Source organism: Pan troglodytes, chromosome 5 (assembly GCF_028858775.2).
Source record: "Pan troglodytes isolate AG18354 chromosome 5, NHGRI_mPanTro3-v2.0_pri, whole genome shotgun sequence".
In the NCBI taxonomy this organism is placed as follows: Eukaryota; Metazoa; Chordata; class Mammalia; order Primates; family Hominidae; genus Pan; species Pan troglodytes.
The window spans coordinates 124,004,352-124,021,973 of record NC_072403.2 but is presented as its reverse complement, the minus strand read 5'-3'; the positions used below and the strand labels follow the sequence as shown (position 1 = coordinate 124,021,973).

General features: G+C 34.8%; 1 protein-coding gene across 4 annotated transcripts; it reads left to right on the top strand.

Annotated features, from left to right (window-relative positions):
- Positions 1-26: 26 nt before the first annotated feature.
- On the top strand, positions 27-16,760 carry TUBE1 (tubulin epsilon 1). Of its 4 annotated transcripts, NM_001246392.1 has the most exon segments (12): positions 41-148; positions 252-325; positions 949-1,001; positions 3,308-3,365; positions 6,344-6,459; positions 7,796-7,917; positions 11,048-11,235; positions 11,445-11,620; positions 12,698-12,838; positions 14,642-14,782; positions 15,465-15,639; positions 15,965-16,455. In NM_001246392.1, coding segments are annotated over 12 exon segments (1,428 nt in total). In that variant the 5' UTR covers positions 41-123; the 3' UTR covers positions 16,124-16,455.
- The last annotated feature ends 862 nt before the right edge of the window (positions 16,761-17,622 follow it).

Here is a 17,622-nt window from a genome sequence, read left to right as displayed (position 1 = left end):
AGCGACGGCAGAGGCTTGCGGCAGTAGCGTGACTTACGGCAGCTCTCTAGCAGAGCGCCGTTGCGAGAGGAATGCAGAAGCGGCCGCGGGCTAGCAAGCTCCCGGAGCCGGCGGCGCACCAGCATGACCCAGTCGGTGGTCGTACAGGGTGAGCTACGCCGGGCGGGTAGAGACCTGGTCGCCGCGGAATCCAGCGGCCATGTTTCCTGCCTAATGTCCTATTCTCTTTCCTTCCTCTCCTCCGGTCGCAGTCGGCCAGTGCGGAAACCAGATCGGCTGCTGCTTCTGGGACCTGGCACTAAGGGAGCACGCCGCGGTCAACCAGGTACCCGCCCGCCGCCGCGAGCCCCCTCGCCTGTCAGCTAGGTCTTCCAGCCCATACGCAGGAAATAATCGACTTGAGCTTTCATCTGACCCGTTTAAGATGCATGGGATCTTCCCAGTAAAGAACGTACTGGTTTTTAAACATGTTGCTGTCAGACACACACTAAACTAAAAGAACACTGGCCAGCGACCTTAGTCTTAACATTTTTCCTGATTCTCAGGGTCTCCTCTTTATTGGTGTTCGTGTGCAGAGCAGTGAGATTTGTATATGGGAAAGTACTTTGTAAAATAGATAACACGTGTGGTTATTGTATTCCTTAATTTAACCAGTCAGCTTTTAAAAAGATTACCAAGAATCCAGAGAACGCTCATTTGATGGACCTGTCCTACAGTCCTATGGGTGAAATCCTTTCTTTAGCACCCCCTGCTGAACTTTATCTGTAGATATGGCATTTACTCTTCTAAGGAGATTGGGAAGAGTCAGGCTCCGCATTTTGTGATACTTGCTTTTTCTTATCAGAGTCTCATCCTCGCCATTACAGTATTATGTAATGAAAATTGAAAGAACTTGATTTGGGCGAGAAGCAAAACCTAAATGCTATTAACATATGTTTTTCTTTTTAGAAAGGAATTTATGATGAGGCAATAAGCAGCTTCTTTAGAAATGTGGACACCAGGTAAGATGGGATTAAAGTCTGTCACAGTGTGATACTTTCAGTAGCTTGGGAGAGAATTCTTCAAAGGACAATAAAAATAGCCAGTAGCTGCGAAGTTGTGTTTTTTTGTTTCATTATTGAAAGCATATTTATTCTATTAGATTATTAATATTCTCATATCATTTTGCCGAACAAGACAACAGATTTCCCTTTAGTGTGACTTCTTTTAACTTAACCTTGAAATAAGTTTCATTAAAAGAAAGCTGAAATTTTCCCAGAGGGCATCTTGTTAATGCATCCTGTAATAACTAACTTTTGAAAGAGAAATATATTGTTTACATATATGCCATAAGTATAAAAATATACTTAAAAAGGTAACAAGCAGTTGTTGGATTGTTTTTGTTTATTTAATAAAGAGTATATGTAAGTACCATATATGTTTTATCTGGTAGAGTAAGTTGCCGTTCAGGATATCTCCATAAGCTTTTAATATTAAATCATTAAGTTCATGCATTTTCAAAATACTTCATAAAACTAACTGTCCTGTGCTTAAACTGAAAAATACATACTTCGTGTCAGGCTTTCATCCAATAGGAACATCAGTTCTAGTTTAAAATAGTTGGCTGGGTGTGTGAGCAGTTATCTTCAGAGAAAGCTGATTAGTCCACACTTCCTGGGTGAATTCCAGAGTCTATCTAGGACACTGGCTTGCAAACTCAGAAGTGTCATTGGCATCTCGAGATGGGTTCAGTGCTCTCCAGTACAGCCAGGTTAACCAAAGACCAAATTCTCATTTTCATAGGCACATTACGTTATCTTTTGTAGGAAATCTAACTGAAAAGCTATGTAATAATCTGAAGGTTGCTTGGTGACCATGGAATCAGACCAAAGGAAGTTAGGTGTATTACTTTAATGGCTGGTATCATTTATCTTTATTTTATGGAGCTATCTGTCATATAGACTATAGATTCCCTCTTATTTGTAGCCCACAATATCCTCACCTCTAAATTCTCTTAGGAGACTCAAATTTGCTTCTGTAATACTTCCTTTCAGGCGCTTCTCTTGCTAAGTTCCTACACCCACCTCTTTACTTCTTGTTACCCAACGCTTACATTGAGTATTACATAGTTGAGACTCAGCCTGGGAGCTTTTCTTTCTTCATAAGGTGACTCTTCATAACTACACTCTCATCTACTCTCTGCGTTTTATACTTTAACCTGAGAGCACTATTATTTTCCCGGTAAGTTTGGCAAGCAGGGTTGTGGCATCTTGCACTTCTTTCTGTGTACTATCAACACATGCAGCATCTGTTCCACAGCTTAGTACAAAAAATATTTTTCAAAGTAAAACCATATCTTTGTGTACTATTCTTATTAAATTTTTATACCTTTTGAGTAGCATGATAGGAATTTACCTACAGCATGGGTTGGCATGCATATATTTTCTGTAAAGGACCAGGCAGTAAATATTTTAGGTTTTGTGAACCATAAAGTCTTTTGCACCACTACTTGATCTGTAGCATGATTGTGGGCATAGGTAATACATAAAGGAATGGGTGTGTCCACATTTGAATAAAACTTTATTTAGGAAAACAGGCAGCTAGTTGAATTTGGCCTGACGATTGGCTACCCTTCATATATTCTGTCTTGTGAACTGTCTTTATTGACCCATATACTGCGTTAGATTTCAGTACTTTGGCAACTTATTTCCAACGTGAAATTCTGAGAACAACCTTAGATACTCAGTGGTAAATACCAGTTATATCAGTTGATGGGTGTTAACTGCAATAGGAAACTACATTAATGGTGGCTGAAGCAGTAAAGGTATTCATTTATCTCACAAATCTGGAAATCAGATGTTCTAGGTTTAAAGGAATGCCTCAAAGATCTAATACTATATATGTTCCACTGTCCATAAGTGTGTTGGCTTTTTGTACTTGTATTATTACTTCATGACTATAAAATGGCAGTCTGCTCCAGGAATCACATCCATATTCATGTTTGAGGCAGGAAAAAGGAAGAAAATAGGCACCAACTGCATCTGGTCCTTCTTTAAAAGCTTCCCAGAATACTTCCCCTTTATCTCATTGGCTAGAACTGGATTACATGGCCAGCCCTAACTACAAAGAAAGTCAGGAAACTAAGTACCTCACTTTTTCAGCCTAATGGGAGGTAAGCAAGGAAGAAAGAGATTAGGAATAGCTGTTGTGTCTGCCTTACCTGGCCTATAAGCAGTCTTTTTATATAAATGGAAGTTAACTTTATCACCTGATAGTGCTATTAGCCATGGAAGATCTTATGACCATTTCTCATTTTTTTATCTTTCAGAGTGGTTGGTGATGGTGGAAGTATTTCCAAGGGAAAAATATGTTCTTTAAAAGCACGAGTAAGATACATATGCTTGGATTCTTAATATTACATGTATTTTTTAAATAACTATTCTCAGTAACTATGATGAGAATAAAACTTTAAACTTTTCAAAGTAGAAAAAAATTACTAAGCCACATTTAATATAAATATAACTAAGCAGACATTTGTGTCCACCTAACACATTAGGGGGAAAAACCCATACTTTAAAACACTGTAGTTAGCCTGTTTTCAGAAGAAATAGTGTCTAGATAAATGATAACAAAAGGAGCGTTCTTAACTCTAAGGACCTGAAATACGTACTAGTACAATTTAATGTTTTATTTAAAGATACTGGAAGATTTATTTGCATCAAGGTTACTACCAATAAAAAACATGGAACCAGCCACATTGTAGTGAATAAAAACCATTCACCATATAAGTTCTCCTGAACCAAGTACTTCAGGTTCTTAGCCCATATTTACAGTCTTATTTACAGTCTTAATCATTCCAACAATATTTCTGTGATTGTCTGTAATGAACTACTTTTTCTGATTTTTGATCAGTGATCTTTGACTATAACAGAAAAGAAAGTTTAAATGTTATGGAAGGTGCTGGGCGCGGTGGCTCACGCCTGTAATCCCAGCACTTTGGGAGGCCGAGGCGGGCGGATCACGAGGTCAGGAGATCAAGACCATCCTGGCTAACACGGTGAAACCCCGTCTCTACTAAAAATACAAAAAATTAGCCAGGCGAGGTGGCGGGCGCCTGTAGTCCCAGCTGCTCGGGAGGCTGAGGCAGGAGAATGGTGTGAACCCCGGGGGGCGGAGCCTGCAGTGAGCCGAGATCGCGCCACTGCATCCAACCTGGGCGACAGCGGGACTCCGTCTCAAAAAAAAAAAAAATAATGTTATGGAAGGAATTGAGATGCCAAGGATCAGACCTGGTGTCGTAGCTTAAAGACTGGTGAGCAATAGTTTTGTGACATCTGGGAATCATCTAGTATCTGCAATCTCCGATGTCCTTGGAAAACAAAATTTAGGGCAGAGATCATGTGCTTGCAGGCTGTTACAATAATTGACTACCACAGTATGCTTTGTGATGTAGAGAGAGTAGGTATCCCAATCCAAATCTTAGAGAAAAAGAGACTTTGACATTTCCTGGACTACTCCCAGTTGAATCTTTTTCCTACAACCATATCAGTAAGCAGATTGAGAGGTGAAGGAAACACTATTAGGAAAAAATAAATCAGCGTGTTTTTGTAGCCTTTGACTTTTTTTCCGAGAAGGTACTCTTCCATTTTCTCCTTAAGAGCTCTTGGTATTACATGGTTGTGATCACTGAAGAGTCCAGGCTTCACAAGATAACTTGGTGCTTGGGTCCCTCCACTGTGTTCAGTTTCTTAGGTTAATAAATACTCAGAATTTTATAAATCCTATGTTACAATTGTAAAGCCAGGTGGCTCTGAAAGGGAGTACAAACATCAAATCCTGGAACAGTTCTGACTCCAGACCTTGGATGCCTAAGTAAAGAACCCAAAATACTCTCCCAAAGTTTAGTTAATTTCCAAAGGAAAAACAAGGGCCTGATGTAACTAAGGAAGGTCTGGAAGAGTTATATGTCAGGATTTTAATGTTAAGTGACTAGGACAGTGATGATTCTATCAAAACTAATTTCAGGAAGTACCTGAATATCAGTTTGTATTTGCATATTGCTTCCCTTGCCAGATAGCAGAGTAATTGAGGGTATGATTTATATATGTTTAATCTTCCACATACCTCAATAAATCTATTTTGGAACAAGGCCAGTATAATCCAATTTGTTTTTTCTTTTATAATCTCACAATTTGTAGTACTAAAATTTGCCCATAGAGTGAAGTCTCTCTTTGGTTTGTTTAGGTGTTAAAGTCAGCATTTGAGGTCAAAATTGGATATTGTCAGAAATATGCTTGAAAATACCTAACGTTGCCAAACATAATCCTATACAGTCCTCTGTATGTAAAGTGTATATATGATTGCTCTATATAAAGGAGCACATTTGTAAAACATAGTTTTATAGTCTTTATGATATACTGCTGTATTATTTTAATTGTAATATCTTGAAGTAGCATGGTTAATTACACACATGATTAAACTCACTGCTTAATGTTATATGGTAACAGAACTGAAAGCCATAAACCGAGCACTTCCTCTGTGACACTGAATCAAAGAGTTAACAAATCATTGTTTAGTGTACCCTAAGAATTTGTTTCAGCTTTGCTTTTTTTATTTAACTCTACTTAGTTTACTTTTTCACTCTTCTTCCTCGCTGTAGAATATATGGAAAGTACAGGGAAGTGGGAGGACGGGACATGTAATCCTACTGCCAAGCTATCCCTGCTTTACGTTTTACTAGATGTCCTTCATCTTTTTTTGTTTGTTTGTTTGTTTTTCCATAATTAATTTTGTGTTTTATATTCTCATTTCTTCTTAGGAGTGTAGGTTTTCTGTCATGTCAGCTAAAGTTTGTAGTAATGAATTAGATTGTGAATTACTTGGGGGAAGGGACCATGTTGTCATTTTTTACATCTATCCAGTGCCTTTGCACGTAATGGTAAATTTACTCATTTGAATTGGACAGTTTTGAGCTGTGGTTCATAAAGAGCAGCATGATTGTTCCTAGTATGCAAGTACATTCATGCATCCTGTATTGAGAACTTGTTCTGGTTAAGGATACCTTCTACATTTCTGAGACCTTGTTAGAAATTCAGTTGAGGGGATTATTCTTGGGCTTTTTTTCCCCAACTAGGCATTTTGGAGTAGGATAAAAGAATTTAGAATCCATTTTTTAATTGGATTCCACCTTTCAAACAGAGTGAAATTCTTTTTTAATTTTTACAACAGATTCTACATAAAGATTTTAATTAAGCTTAAACTATAAAGAGAACAGTGCAATATTCAGCGCATAAATTCTTTTCATTTACAGAGTGAATAACTCTAAAGGAAAATACATTAATTGTATTTTATTTTTCTTTCTCAGGCTGTCTTGATTGATATGGAAGAAGGGGTAGTGAATGAAATTCTGCAGGGACCACTGAGAGATGTATTTGATACGAAACAGCTCATCACTGATATTTCTGGCTCAGGAAATAATTGGTGAGAATACACAGCGTAAAAATTGAATATCTTCTGAAAAAAATGAGCAATCTTTCTTCATTGTGAGATTCTGCTGATACGAAACAGGTTGTAATTTGCCACATAATGCTAGGCCTTTCGGCCCACCACCTTAATAAATAGTGGCTTGGAAGCCACCTGTATTTACTCCTAGTTCCTTCTAACTTTTTTAAAGAAAAAGAAGAATTATGAAAAATTAATTTGCTAAATTCCGTTTCATAAATTCTTGAAGAACATTAAATAATGACAAATGTTTTAAGTACTTTCATTAACTGTTATCTATGTTATTTGACTCACTCTCAAGTTGTCCAATTGGTCAGATGTAATACAATTGATAGAGATGCAAGCCAGACCAGTATCCTAGCATTCAAGCTGAGCCTAAGGCTGTTTAGGCCCTTGAGTATATAATGGTCTCTTCTCTTTACTGGGAAAAAACTTCAACAGTGATTACTTAAGAATTCACATTGAGACTGTTGCTGTTTTTTAGAAATTAGCTCCTTGTTATTTGCAAAGCTCTCATATTCATTATTTTCACTATTTGCAGCCAGTCCCTCAGGTTCATAATGCGGAATAATGTGTAATTTTACTAAAGCATAAATTTGAATCTTGTGTTCCCAGAGAACCAGTCACTTAGTAAGTGAGCCCATCTGACCACCTAACTGCATTTTCACTAATTGTTGTATAACTTATTATGTAACTTTTGAGTTATACCTGAAATGCATATTATGGGAAAATCTTTTGTTTTAATTCATCATAGTGATATTTGCAAATTTGGACAACTTAAAAAGACTTGCAGAGCTGCATGAATATCAATTTCTACCATGTGCCATTTCATCTAATAACATGATGTGACCTTTTTTTTCTCATATATGAAACCAGAATAGGTTTGTTTAAATTTTTTATTTTCAGTGTCTCTGTAGTTTACCACATTTTACTTTTTAGTATGTAAAATCCACTACAATTCAGAGTTTGCCTTAAATGGAGAGAAGAAAAAATTATGTAACTGCAGTCTTGTTTTGTTGGAATTGTACCTTAAGAGAAGGTTAAGATAAATTTAGAAAATCATAGTTTAATATTCACTACTAATGAGCTTACTTATCCAGATATTTGAGGATTATAGATACTGAATATTTGTTAAGTTTTCTATCTAGTATCTTCAGGATATTGTATGATTTATTTACATGAAACAAGAATAGTCTTTACTTAGCTCAATAAAAATACTTTTCAAATTTGTTTAAAATCCTTTTATTTAGATTAGAACTAATCAAATAAAAAAATAAATGCAAGGAATTTTTAAAATCCATATTCTAATTTTCAGGGCCGTGGGTCACAAAGTTTTCGGCAGTCTTTACCAAGACCAGATTTTAGAGAAATTCAGAAAGTCGGCAGAGCACTGTGATTGCTTGCAGTGTTTCTTTATAATACATTCCATGGGAGGAGGTAAAATTTTTCACTCATTTGCCTGTAACAGTGTTAAAGTATAAGTGGGAATTCATTTTGCAAACGTAAGTCTTGTTTTTAGACCTGTGCTTGATAAAGATAGAACTATTCGGAGGGTGTGTAGTTTGAGTATATAAACATACACCTTTTTATCTTAAAATTTTGTGTAATTATGTCACTATTTTCTTTTTTTCTTTTTTTTTTTTTTTTAATGTAAGCCCTCTTAAGAGTCAACAGAACTATACTGGAAAATTTTTTTTCTTGTACCTTTAGTTTCTTTTACAGAACATTCAGATACTTTTCAGGACGTATGAGCTTTTGAGAAATGCTGACTTTCTCCTTAGAGTTTGCCTGTACAGTCCTGTTTCCTAGAGTGAAGCATTTTTGACGTGTTCATGATGTGTGCTTGCCAAAGGATATCAATACCCTTTCTTTAACCATCTTCAAACCTTTCTTGTCTCCAAAAAGAGAAAAAAAAAGGAAACTAGTTTAGTCAATTCCTTTAGATCATTTATTACATGCCAATTAATCGACTTGAAGTAAAAATAAATGATCAGCATTGCTTTCTTCCCCCAGGGAAGTCTATACCTTAGAACTGAAGTATTTTGCTCCCCTGTTCTGTAAAAATAGAAACAGAATGTAACTTGCTGATTTTTAAATACGCTTAGCAAATTTTAAAAGAACAAAATTGTCACACTTTTTGCCTCCAACCTGAGATTAAGATTTTATATTCAGCAAGTTAGGTGTATGTACAGTTGATTTTTATACAGATTATTCATTGACATAGCATTTTAAGATTAAAAGTTAAAATTGCTGTGTAACCATGTCTTTAAAAGACCCTCATAATCATCGGTTAAGAAACAAATTTGTTTCTGTACTAGTATAATTAACCTGCAAATTTGAGCTAGCTTTTTATTTGATTTATAGTTCGTTATACCTTTTTAAAAAATACCTTTATTACCCAACATCTCAGAAGAACATACTTACAATTCACTTAAAATAGCAAAAATAAATATTAATACTAAAGGTTAAAAGTAAAGTCCTTTTTTCCCCACATCTAATGCCTACTCCCTGTCCTTACAGATGATCAGGTTTGCAGGGTCTTTTTATGTCTGTTCTTTCAGATATATTCTATGCCTATCAAAGCATGTATGTATATTTTTACATAAAGAAGATTATCCAGTATATACTATACTGTAACTTTTCCACTTTATCTCTTTCTCAGACATCTTTCCATATCAGCTCTCTGTCGTAGAATCAATTATACAGTTTAAAGTGAGTTTGTTATTGATGGGTATTAAGTGTTTATGGTGTTTAGTTTTTACATCCAATCATCAGTGAAAGTCTGGGACAAATACTTCTGCATTTGTGCCACTATAGCTTTAGACAGTATTCCTAAGAAAAAGATAGGACCAAAGCATATGTACATTTTAAATTTTGGCTGATATTACCTATATACCTTCCTACAATATTGCACCAGTGCTTCTTACTGGCAACAATGTGTATGAGTTTCTATTTCCCTACACTAGCACCAATACTGAGTATCATGAGACATAAATCTATTATATTCAAAATTGTATCTAGTTTTAATTTGTATTTCCTTAATTAGAAGAAAGGTTGAGCATCTTTACTTCTATTTGCAATTTGTATTTCTTTTATTATGAGTTAAATATTTCTATCCTTTGCCCATTTCGTGGTGGCATTATTCGTATTTTTTGTTGTTGATTTGTGGGAACTCTTTCTTAGAGAAACTTAGTCCTCCCCATCATATGTATTGAAGGGTTTTTTTGTAAGTTTGTCTTGTTATTTTTTTTATGGGTTTTTAAAGTATATATAGAAGTTTTGTTTATTTTTAATGAAATCAAAACTGTCTCTTCTGTAATGGCTCTGGTTTTTTTATGATGCTTAGAAAGTCCTTCTCATTAAAGATCACCCCAATAATCTCCCTCACTTTGACTTAGTAATTTTAGCATCATAGCCTTTTAATAGTTATCTGCATGGATTAAAACATTGGCGTTTAAACTTTTTTTTAACCAGAATAGTATGAAATACATTTTATATATCACAATGCAGCATACACACCTGAAAAAATATATTAAGAAAATGTTATTTACTCATACTACATCTGACATGTTATTTTCTACTGTTTCATTTAAGAAAAGAAAACAGTACTAATCTGTTCATTAGTTTCATAGCCTACTAATAGTTCAGAACCCAGTTTGAAAAACATCGGATTAGAGGATTCCAGTTTTAAGTTCTGAAAAATTTCTGAATTTATGTAAATGTAACTTGATGTATCAGAAAGTTATCTTTAATGAGATTCCTAGAGTTTCTGCTTTTAAATCAGTAGTGTTTCATATTTGAAAATTTTTGAAATTCAAGGTAGGCATGCTTAATTGTAAACAGTTTTAACTCTGTTTAAGTTGCTTGATGACATGATAGTTTTTTTCATCAAGATTATATACACACTACACTAAAGCTGTCAAGTTAGTTTTCTTAAGTTGCTTAATATCAAATGTAGACTGAACACCGTCTTAGTTGAATTTTTTACTTGTGCACGTGCAATTGGTTCTTGTGGCATTATATAGGTATAACTTAAATATGAAAAGGAGTGAGATATAGACGGCCCTCCCAAACTCACTGTCAGAACCAGAGATGGAATTCAGGACTTCGTTTCCTGAATGTTGCCTTCATTTCCTTATCCAAAATTAGATTAGTTAATATATAGTCACAGAAATAAGCTGAAAATTATTTTTACAAATATAAATTCTGACCAGGTGTGGTGGCTCATGCCTGTAATTCCAGCACTTTGGGAGGCCAAGGCAGAAGCTTGCTTGAACCTAGGAGTTCAAGACCAGCCTGGGCAACATAGGTAGACCCTATCTCTATACAACTTAAAAAGTTAGCCAGGCGTGGTGGCTCATGCCTGAGGTCCCAGATACTTGGGAGGCTGAGGCAGGAGGATCATTTGACCCTAGGAGGTCAAGGCTGCATTGAGCTGATTATGCTGCTGCACTCCAGCCTGGGTGACAGAGCAAGACCCTGTCTCAAAAAAAATAAAGTTTCAAATTCTTCACAATTATATTCTGAATCATTTATGCTAATTTTTAAAAAACATTTTAATCCTCAGGAACAGGATCTGGACTTGGCACATTTCTTTTAAAGGTGCTTGAAGACGAATTCCCAGAAGTATACAGATTTGTGACTTCCATTTATCCTTCTGGTGAGGATGATGTCATAACCTCACCTTATAATAGCATCTTGGCAATGAAGGAACTTAATGAGCATGCAGACTGTGTGTTGCCCATTGACAATCAAGTAAGAAATGACATTGGAACTTATGAATAAATGTTACATATATTCAGTCCTATATTATGTATATGTGTTTATATGAAACATTCTCTTCACTTTTCAGCCTTCTTAGAAAAAAAATCAGTTTAAATTGTTTTTCTTTCTCTTTCCTAGTAGAGTATCATCTACATCCACTCTTCTTAATAGCTTCTCTCCCAATGTTTTTCCCTCAAAAGTCTTTATTTGACATCATTAGCAAAATCGACCTCATGGTGAATTCTGGAAAGTTGGGTACAACTGTGAAGCCAAAGAGTCTGGTTACTTCAAGTTCTGGGGCTTTAAAAAAGCGGCATAAGAAGCCCTTTGATGCAATGAATAACATTGTGGCAAATTTGCTGCTCAACCTAACGAGGTAATTCTATCCAGGGATAGTCAAAAAACTTTATTGTGCTTTTGGTGATATTTTGAATTTTTGTAGTAGCATTTTTTAGTTATTCTAAATTGTAGAAGCTGCTTCTGTTTTTATTTTGTCTTCTATCTTTTCTTGGAGTGATCAAGCAGAATTTTACCTTCTATGACTCCAAAGCAGCATTTCCCCAAGTATGTTCCATGGAATATTAATAGATATCATATGATGTAAAAGATTTTGTGGTTGACACACTTGTAAAACACGTAGACAAAATTAAACATTTTTTAGCTGTAGAATGTCTTAATCATTTAAACCAACTAATCTGTACCTCCTCATTAACTGGTCCAAAAGATTTCTGTGGCTTTTTGGTATCAGAGATTGCTTTGACATTATTATATTCTAGATTATAGAGTATATTAAGCAGATTCTTGAGGAATTTAGTTGTTTCTACAGTTACTAATTATTGACTTATATGTGTTTAACTCAAATATAAAGTTTGTTTTAAATAGGATATTTTTATATGTGTAATGAGCAACTATAATAGTATATTGATTACACTTCAGATAATCCAGAAAGAATGACTGTAGGGCCAGCCATGGTGGCTCATGCCTGTAATCTCAGCACATTGGGAGGCCAAGGCAGGTAGATTGCTTGAGCCCAGGAGCTGGAGATCAGCCTGGGGCACATGGTAAAATCCCATATCTACAAAAAATACAAAAATTAGCCAGGCAAGGTGTTGTACGCCTACTGTAGTCTCAGCTGATCAGGAGGCTGAGATGGGAGGCGGCGGTGGCAGTGAGCTGAGATCACACCACTACACTCCAGCCTGGGCAACCAGAGCGAGACCCTGTCTCAAAAAAAAAAAAAAGAATAAAAAAATTTAGATGTTGTGTGTTATTTTATTTTATACATGATTGTTCTGATACTAAATTTCACTAATATGGAAGAAAAGCATGTGTTCTGCACTGAAGAACAGTGTACAAAAGAATTTAAGAAACTACCTGCTGAATAAATCGAGCTACATTTAAAGTGTATAATTTTAAAATTAAAAATTTTCTCATTTTAATGTTAACTTTTTAGCTCTGCAAGATTTGAAGGGTCCCTTAATATGGACCTTAATGAAATCAGCATGAATTTAGTTCCTTTTCCTCAACTTCATTATCTCGTGTCAAGCCTAACACCTCTGTATACACTGACAGATGTTAACATTCCTCCTAGAAGGTAAGGTGTAACTTTGTTTCAATTGTTTGAGGCCTCAAATTACTTTAAAAAACATTTTTAAGAGAAAAAAATTTGCAATAACTCTAGTTATTTAATTGTATCATCTGTGAGAGTTGATGACATCCATTTTTCCATTACATGAATGCATCTTTATTTAGAAGTAATTGTTGAAAAATGCCAGTATTAAACTATTTTAACTTAAATCTAATGATTAAATTTGTAGGCTTATGAAAAGTCCTTTGAAGTCTGACAAACACATTTGAATCCTAATTGTCACTAGCTACAGGACTTTGGGGAAGTGACTTAAACTTTCTTAGTTCTTGTCATCTGTAAAAATGAAATAGTACCTACCTCATATACTTATTGGGTAGATTAAATGAGAGTTTGTTTTAAAGCTACTGTCACAGCCCAGTACCATAGAAGAATTTCAGATGTAACTCTGTATGTTTTCCAGAACACCTTGCTTTATAACTGTGTGTCATTGTTAAGCATAAAGATTACATCAGTATACTTAACAAAAAATGTAGTTTTGAAAGATACTCTTAGCATGTATACTGATGATGAGCTTGAAAAGTTCACAGTGGCATTCACAGTTGACTGAGGGAAAAGGTCCTGCCAAACTCTGTAAGGAGACAGTATGTAAATAAGAAAGGGAAAACTAAATTGGCTGAGTGCAGTGGCTCACACCTGTAATTCCAACACTTTGAAAGGATGAGATGGGGGGATCACTTGAGCCCGGGAGTTCAAGACCAGCCGGGGCAACATAGTGTGAGACCCAGTCTGCACTTGTAGTCCCAGCTACTCTGGAGACTGAAGTGGGAGGATCACTTGAACCCAGGAGTTTGAGGCTGCATTGAGCTGTGATTTTGATCCTGGACTCCAGCCTGGGCAATAAAGGAAGACAGACCCTGTCTCTAAAACAGATTGAAAATAATTTTTAAAAAGTTTTTAAAGAAAACTAAAGATTCTTTTTTATGACTAAAGTTTTGACAAGATAATTCTATACTTCAGGAATGTCACAAGTGATATTGGTAAGTTTTCATCTAAGCCAACAGCAAATGACCACTTTGCCAACTAATAGATAGGACTCCCTTTCTGCATGGGATGCTGATGACCTTAACAAGCTAAGCAACATACACAGTGTATGCAACATGGTGATTATTAAATGTCCGTTGGCATCAGCCTAGCATTGGAGTCTGTGTATTGTTAGATATAAACTTTGTCAGTCACCTTTATTTTCTTTTGTCTTTTATCCTTCAGTTAAAAGACTTAGGTTAAAAGTCTCTACTTTTAGGAGCACTACTATGGAGTTTCATCTTTTATAGGAGAGCTTCACATTGTCCTTTGATAATTTCCTCCTGTTAACAAAATTTATGATATAATATACTTTACAAAGTAATAGTCTTAATGTTATAGGCTTTTAATTAGTTTTAGTAGTTTGGATACTATGAAATAAATAAGGTATACTGAACTAAGTAATAATAATACAAGTTTCAAAAATCAGTACTACATAGAGTTCATAATGCTACAGTCAACATTTTGTAGCTACCTGAAATCACCCATATACTGCAGAAGCCTTTTTCCCCCAGAAAAAGAAAATATTATATGATTTCTTCTCTTCTTATATCATTAAGATTGCTTCAAGAAAAGTATAGTTATTTAATATTTTTGGAATATATATAATCTAATATTTTGTTAGTGTAATATTTAGTGTGGTTTATTACTTATAGAGGACTATCTTCATTTTATAGTTATACATAGAAGTAATATTTTGTATAAACAATGACAATTTCATTGTTGTAGATTGGATCAGATGTTTTCAGATGCCTTTAGTAAAGATCACCAGCTGCTTCGGGCAGACCCCAAACACAGTCTTTACCTCGCCTGTGCACTCATGGTTAGAGGAAATGTACAAATTTCAGATCTTCGTAGAAATATTGAAAGGTTTGGTTTATATTTTTAAAGATAATTTGTGTGTGCTGCTTGGGACAGTGTGGCATAGTAGTTAGTTAACAGCCGCCCTCAAATTCTAGCAATGCCACTTACTAAAGCGTGACTGTGAACAAACTACTTAGTCTCTTTGTGCCTTGTTTTCTTCAAGTGTAAAATAAGGATAATAATAGTACATGGTTTTTATTTAGGAGTATTAAATGATATATGACATGTTTTATTTTATGAAAGTGTTCAGAAAATCGTAGCTATACTATTTTTATTACCACTGCCACCAGTACTACTATAGTAGTACTACTACTACTTCTGATTTTTGTGTTACTATTTCATTCTATTTGTAAGAAAACTAGTCTGTTGAATTACAAAGTAAGGAAAATGATAGTACCTTCATTTCTTTATATCCCTACATTTCTACTCTTAAGGAGTGAGTTTCTAGCTTCTTGAATCACCAACACAGCCAATTTAATGTTCCCCTACAAAATGTCTCTTAGTTCACTGTCAGACTGTACCATGTTACTGCCAATAGTAAAAAATAGATAACTTAGCATCTAAACTAAGCAATTAGATTGATACCATCCATAATGTTCTGGTTTAACTAATATGAGCTGCCATTATATGGCAGACATTTTTAGTACCTTAGTTCTTACCTTCTGAGATTTTTTTTTTTAAATCTCAGATTAAAACCATCTCTACAATTTGTCTCCTGGAATCAAGAAGGCTGGAAGACCAGCCTGTGTTCCGTACCTCCTGTGGGCCATTCTCATTCGTTATTAGCTTTAGCAAATAACACATGTGTGAAGCCCACCTTCATGGAACTGAAAGAGAGATTCATGAGGCTCTACAAGAAAAAGGTAATTATTGTACAGCTTTGTAACTGTATGTGTTTATTTTGGCTATTTAAGATGTATTCTTAAAAATTACACTATTACAAATCAGGGGTGATGTTTTCTATTATGTGCGTTGTACTGATTATAACTGAAGAGGAGAGGCTTACTCATGCTACTTTAAATGAGAAAATTCATGAGTTTATAGGATTCATTCAATTTGACCCAAGTTCTCTTTCAAATGTAGAGCTGAATGAACTCTAATTTTAATAAGGAATATTTACCTTTTAGGATAGTCTTATGTATTAAAGTTCCTGAAATGGTAAACGTTACCTAATTTTTTAATTTATAGGCTCACCTTCATCACTATCTACAAGTTGAAGGGATGGAAGAAAGCTGTTTCACAGAAGCTGTGTCATCTTTATCAGCACTCATACAGGAATATGACCAACTGGACGCCACAAAAAACATGCCTGTGCAGGATTTACCCAGACTAAGCATAGCTATGTGAAAAAGAAACCCTCAAAAAGACTTTCTTAATTTCACATTGTGTTTTCTGACCTTTCTGTTTCAACATTTTTGTAATTTGGAAACTCCAGTTTTTTCATATTATCAGGAAATATTTTTGTCTAAAAGAGTGATTTCTGTTTAATTGCAATTTGTTGGTAATACCAATGTGTGAAATTAGTGAAATCTTAGTACCTTAACTTCAAACATTTCTCTTCAGAAAAGTTCCCTTTTCTAAAATTGAGATAACATAGTTCTTGAATATTTTGCTGTATTTATAGCCTCATATTTAGGCATTTATGCACTGATGTGTCTTCAATAAAAATCTTGTACAGATATATTTTCATAATTATTTATAATTTATATTTTGATATTCTATTTAAGTTATCCTGATTCTTTAAAAGTAGTTACTGGGAGTAGAAGAACACAATATAAATATTTCCGTGTAATATCCACTAACTTTTCAGGCATAGGTTTTATTACAACTGTTAAGGAGGTTTTGCTTCTTCTTTAGATAACAACTTGTTTGCTCAAAAGAATCCTAATTTGTACACTTAACATGTATTTGTATTAAACTTTTTAAATAATTGCTTTCTTATCAAACCAATTGATTTTATAATAAATGTCTATATTTTTCAACAGTGCTACTTGTTATTGTTCTGCATGACATTTATACAAATGAACAGAATGTTACTAAGCTTGATATCTTCCAAACTTTGTAATAAATGGCTATAATTGTCCCGGTTACTATAATCTTCAGTTCTAGCCTTAACATTAATTTATTTTTAATAACAATTTATATTTCAGATCCACAGGTTAATTTTAAGTTGTATTCTTTATATTTCTTTCCTTTGCAAAGTAATGATACTGTTCTTGGTCTTTGTCTTGGAAATTTAAATTTTTACAATATTTGATATAAAAAATTTTAGATTGCAGTTGTTAACAGTGGCCAGAAAAGTTGCATTTTCTCCTTTCCAAAAGAAACTGATATTCAAGATCAGGCAGTGAAAAGTCTAAATATATTTACAGCTTAATCTTATTTCTATTCAAGAATTAATCTAGAATTTCACTTGCCCTATAATGATTTATCAACTAATGGGCACCTTAGGCTACATTGTCAAATATAGATTAAATTTTTTAAATTTAGTATGTTTTTTTCTCCCCCAAAGGAGTCTCGCTTCTCCGTGCCAGTGCAGTGGTGCAATCTTGGCCCACTGCAACCTCCACCACCTGGGTTCAAGCAATTCTTCTGACTCAGCCTCCCGAGTAGCTGGGATTACAGGCGCACGCCACCACACTTGGCTAATTTTTGTATTTTTTTTATTACAGACAGGGTTTCACCATGTTGGCCAGACTGGTCTCAAACTCCTGACCTCAAATGATCTGCCCACCTTGGCCTCCCAAAGTGCTGGGATTACAGGCATGAGCCACTGCGCCCAGCCTAAAATTTAGTGTACTTTTTATACAGCTTTAGCAAGTATTCCAGATTATTTTGTAAAATAT

Excerpts from the sequence above, each read along its gene's own strand:
- TUBE1 (XM_016954729.3), top strand. The coding sequence starts at position 124 with ATGACCCAGTCGGTGGTCGTACAGG. Across the intron at positions 6,460-7,795 it reads TCTGGCTCAGGAAATAATTG|GGCCGTGGGTCACAAAGTTT; the intron begins GTGAGAATACAC and ends TCTAATTTTCAG. Across the intron at positions 11,621-12,697 it reads TTGCTGCTCAACCTAACGAG|CTCTGCAAGATTTGAAGGGT; the intron begins GTAATTCTATCC and ends TTAACTTTTTAG.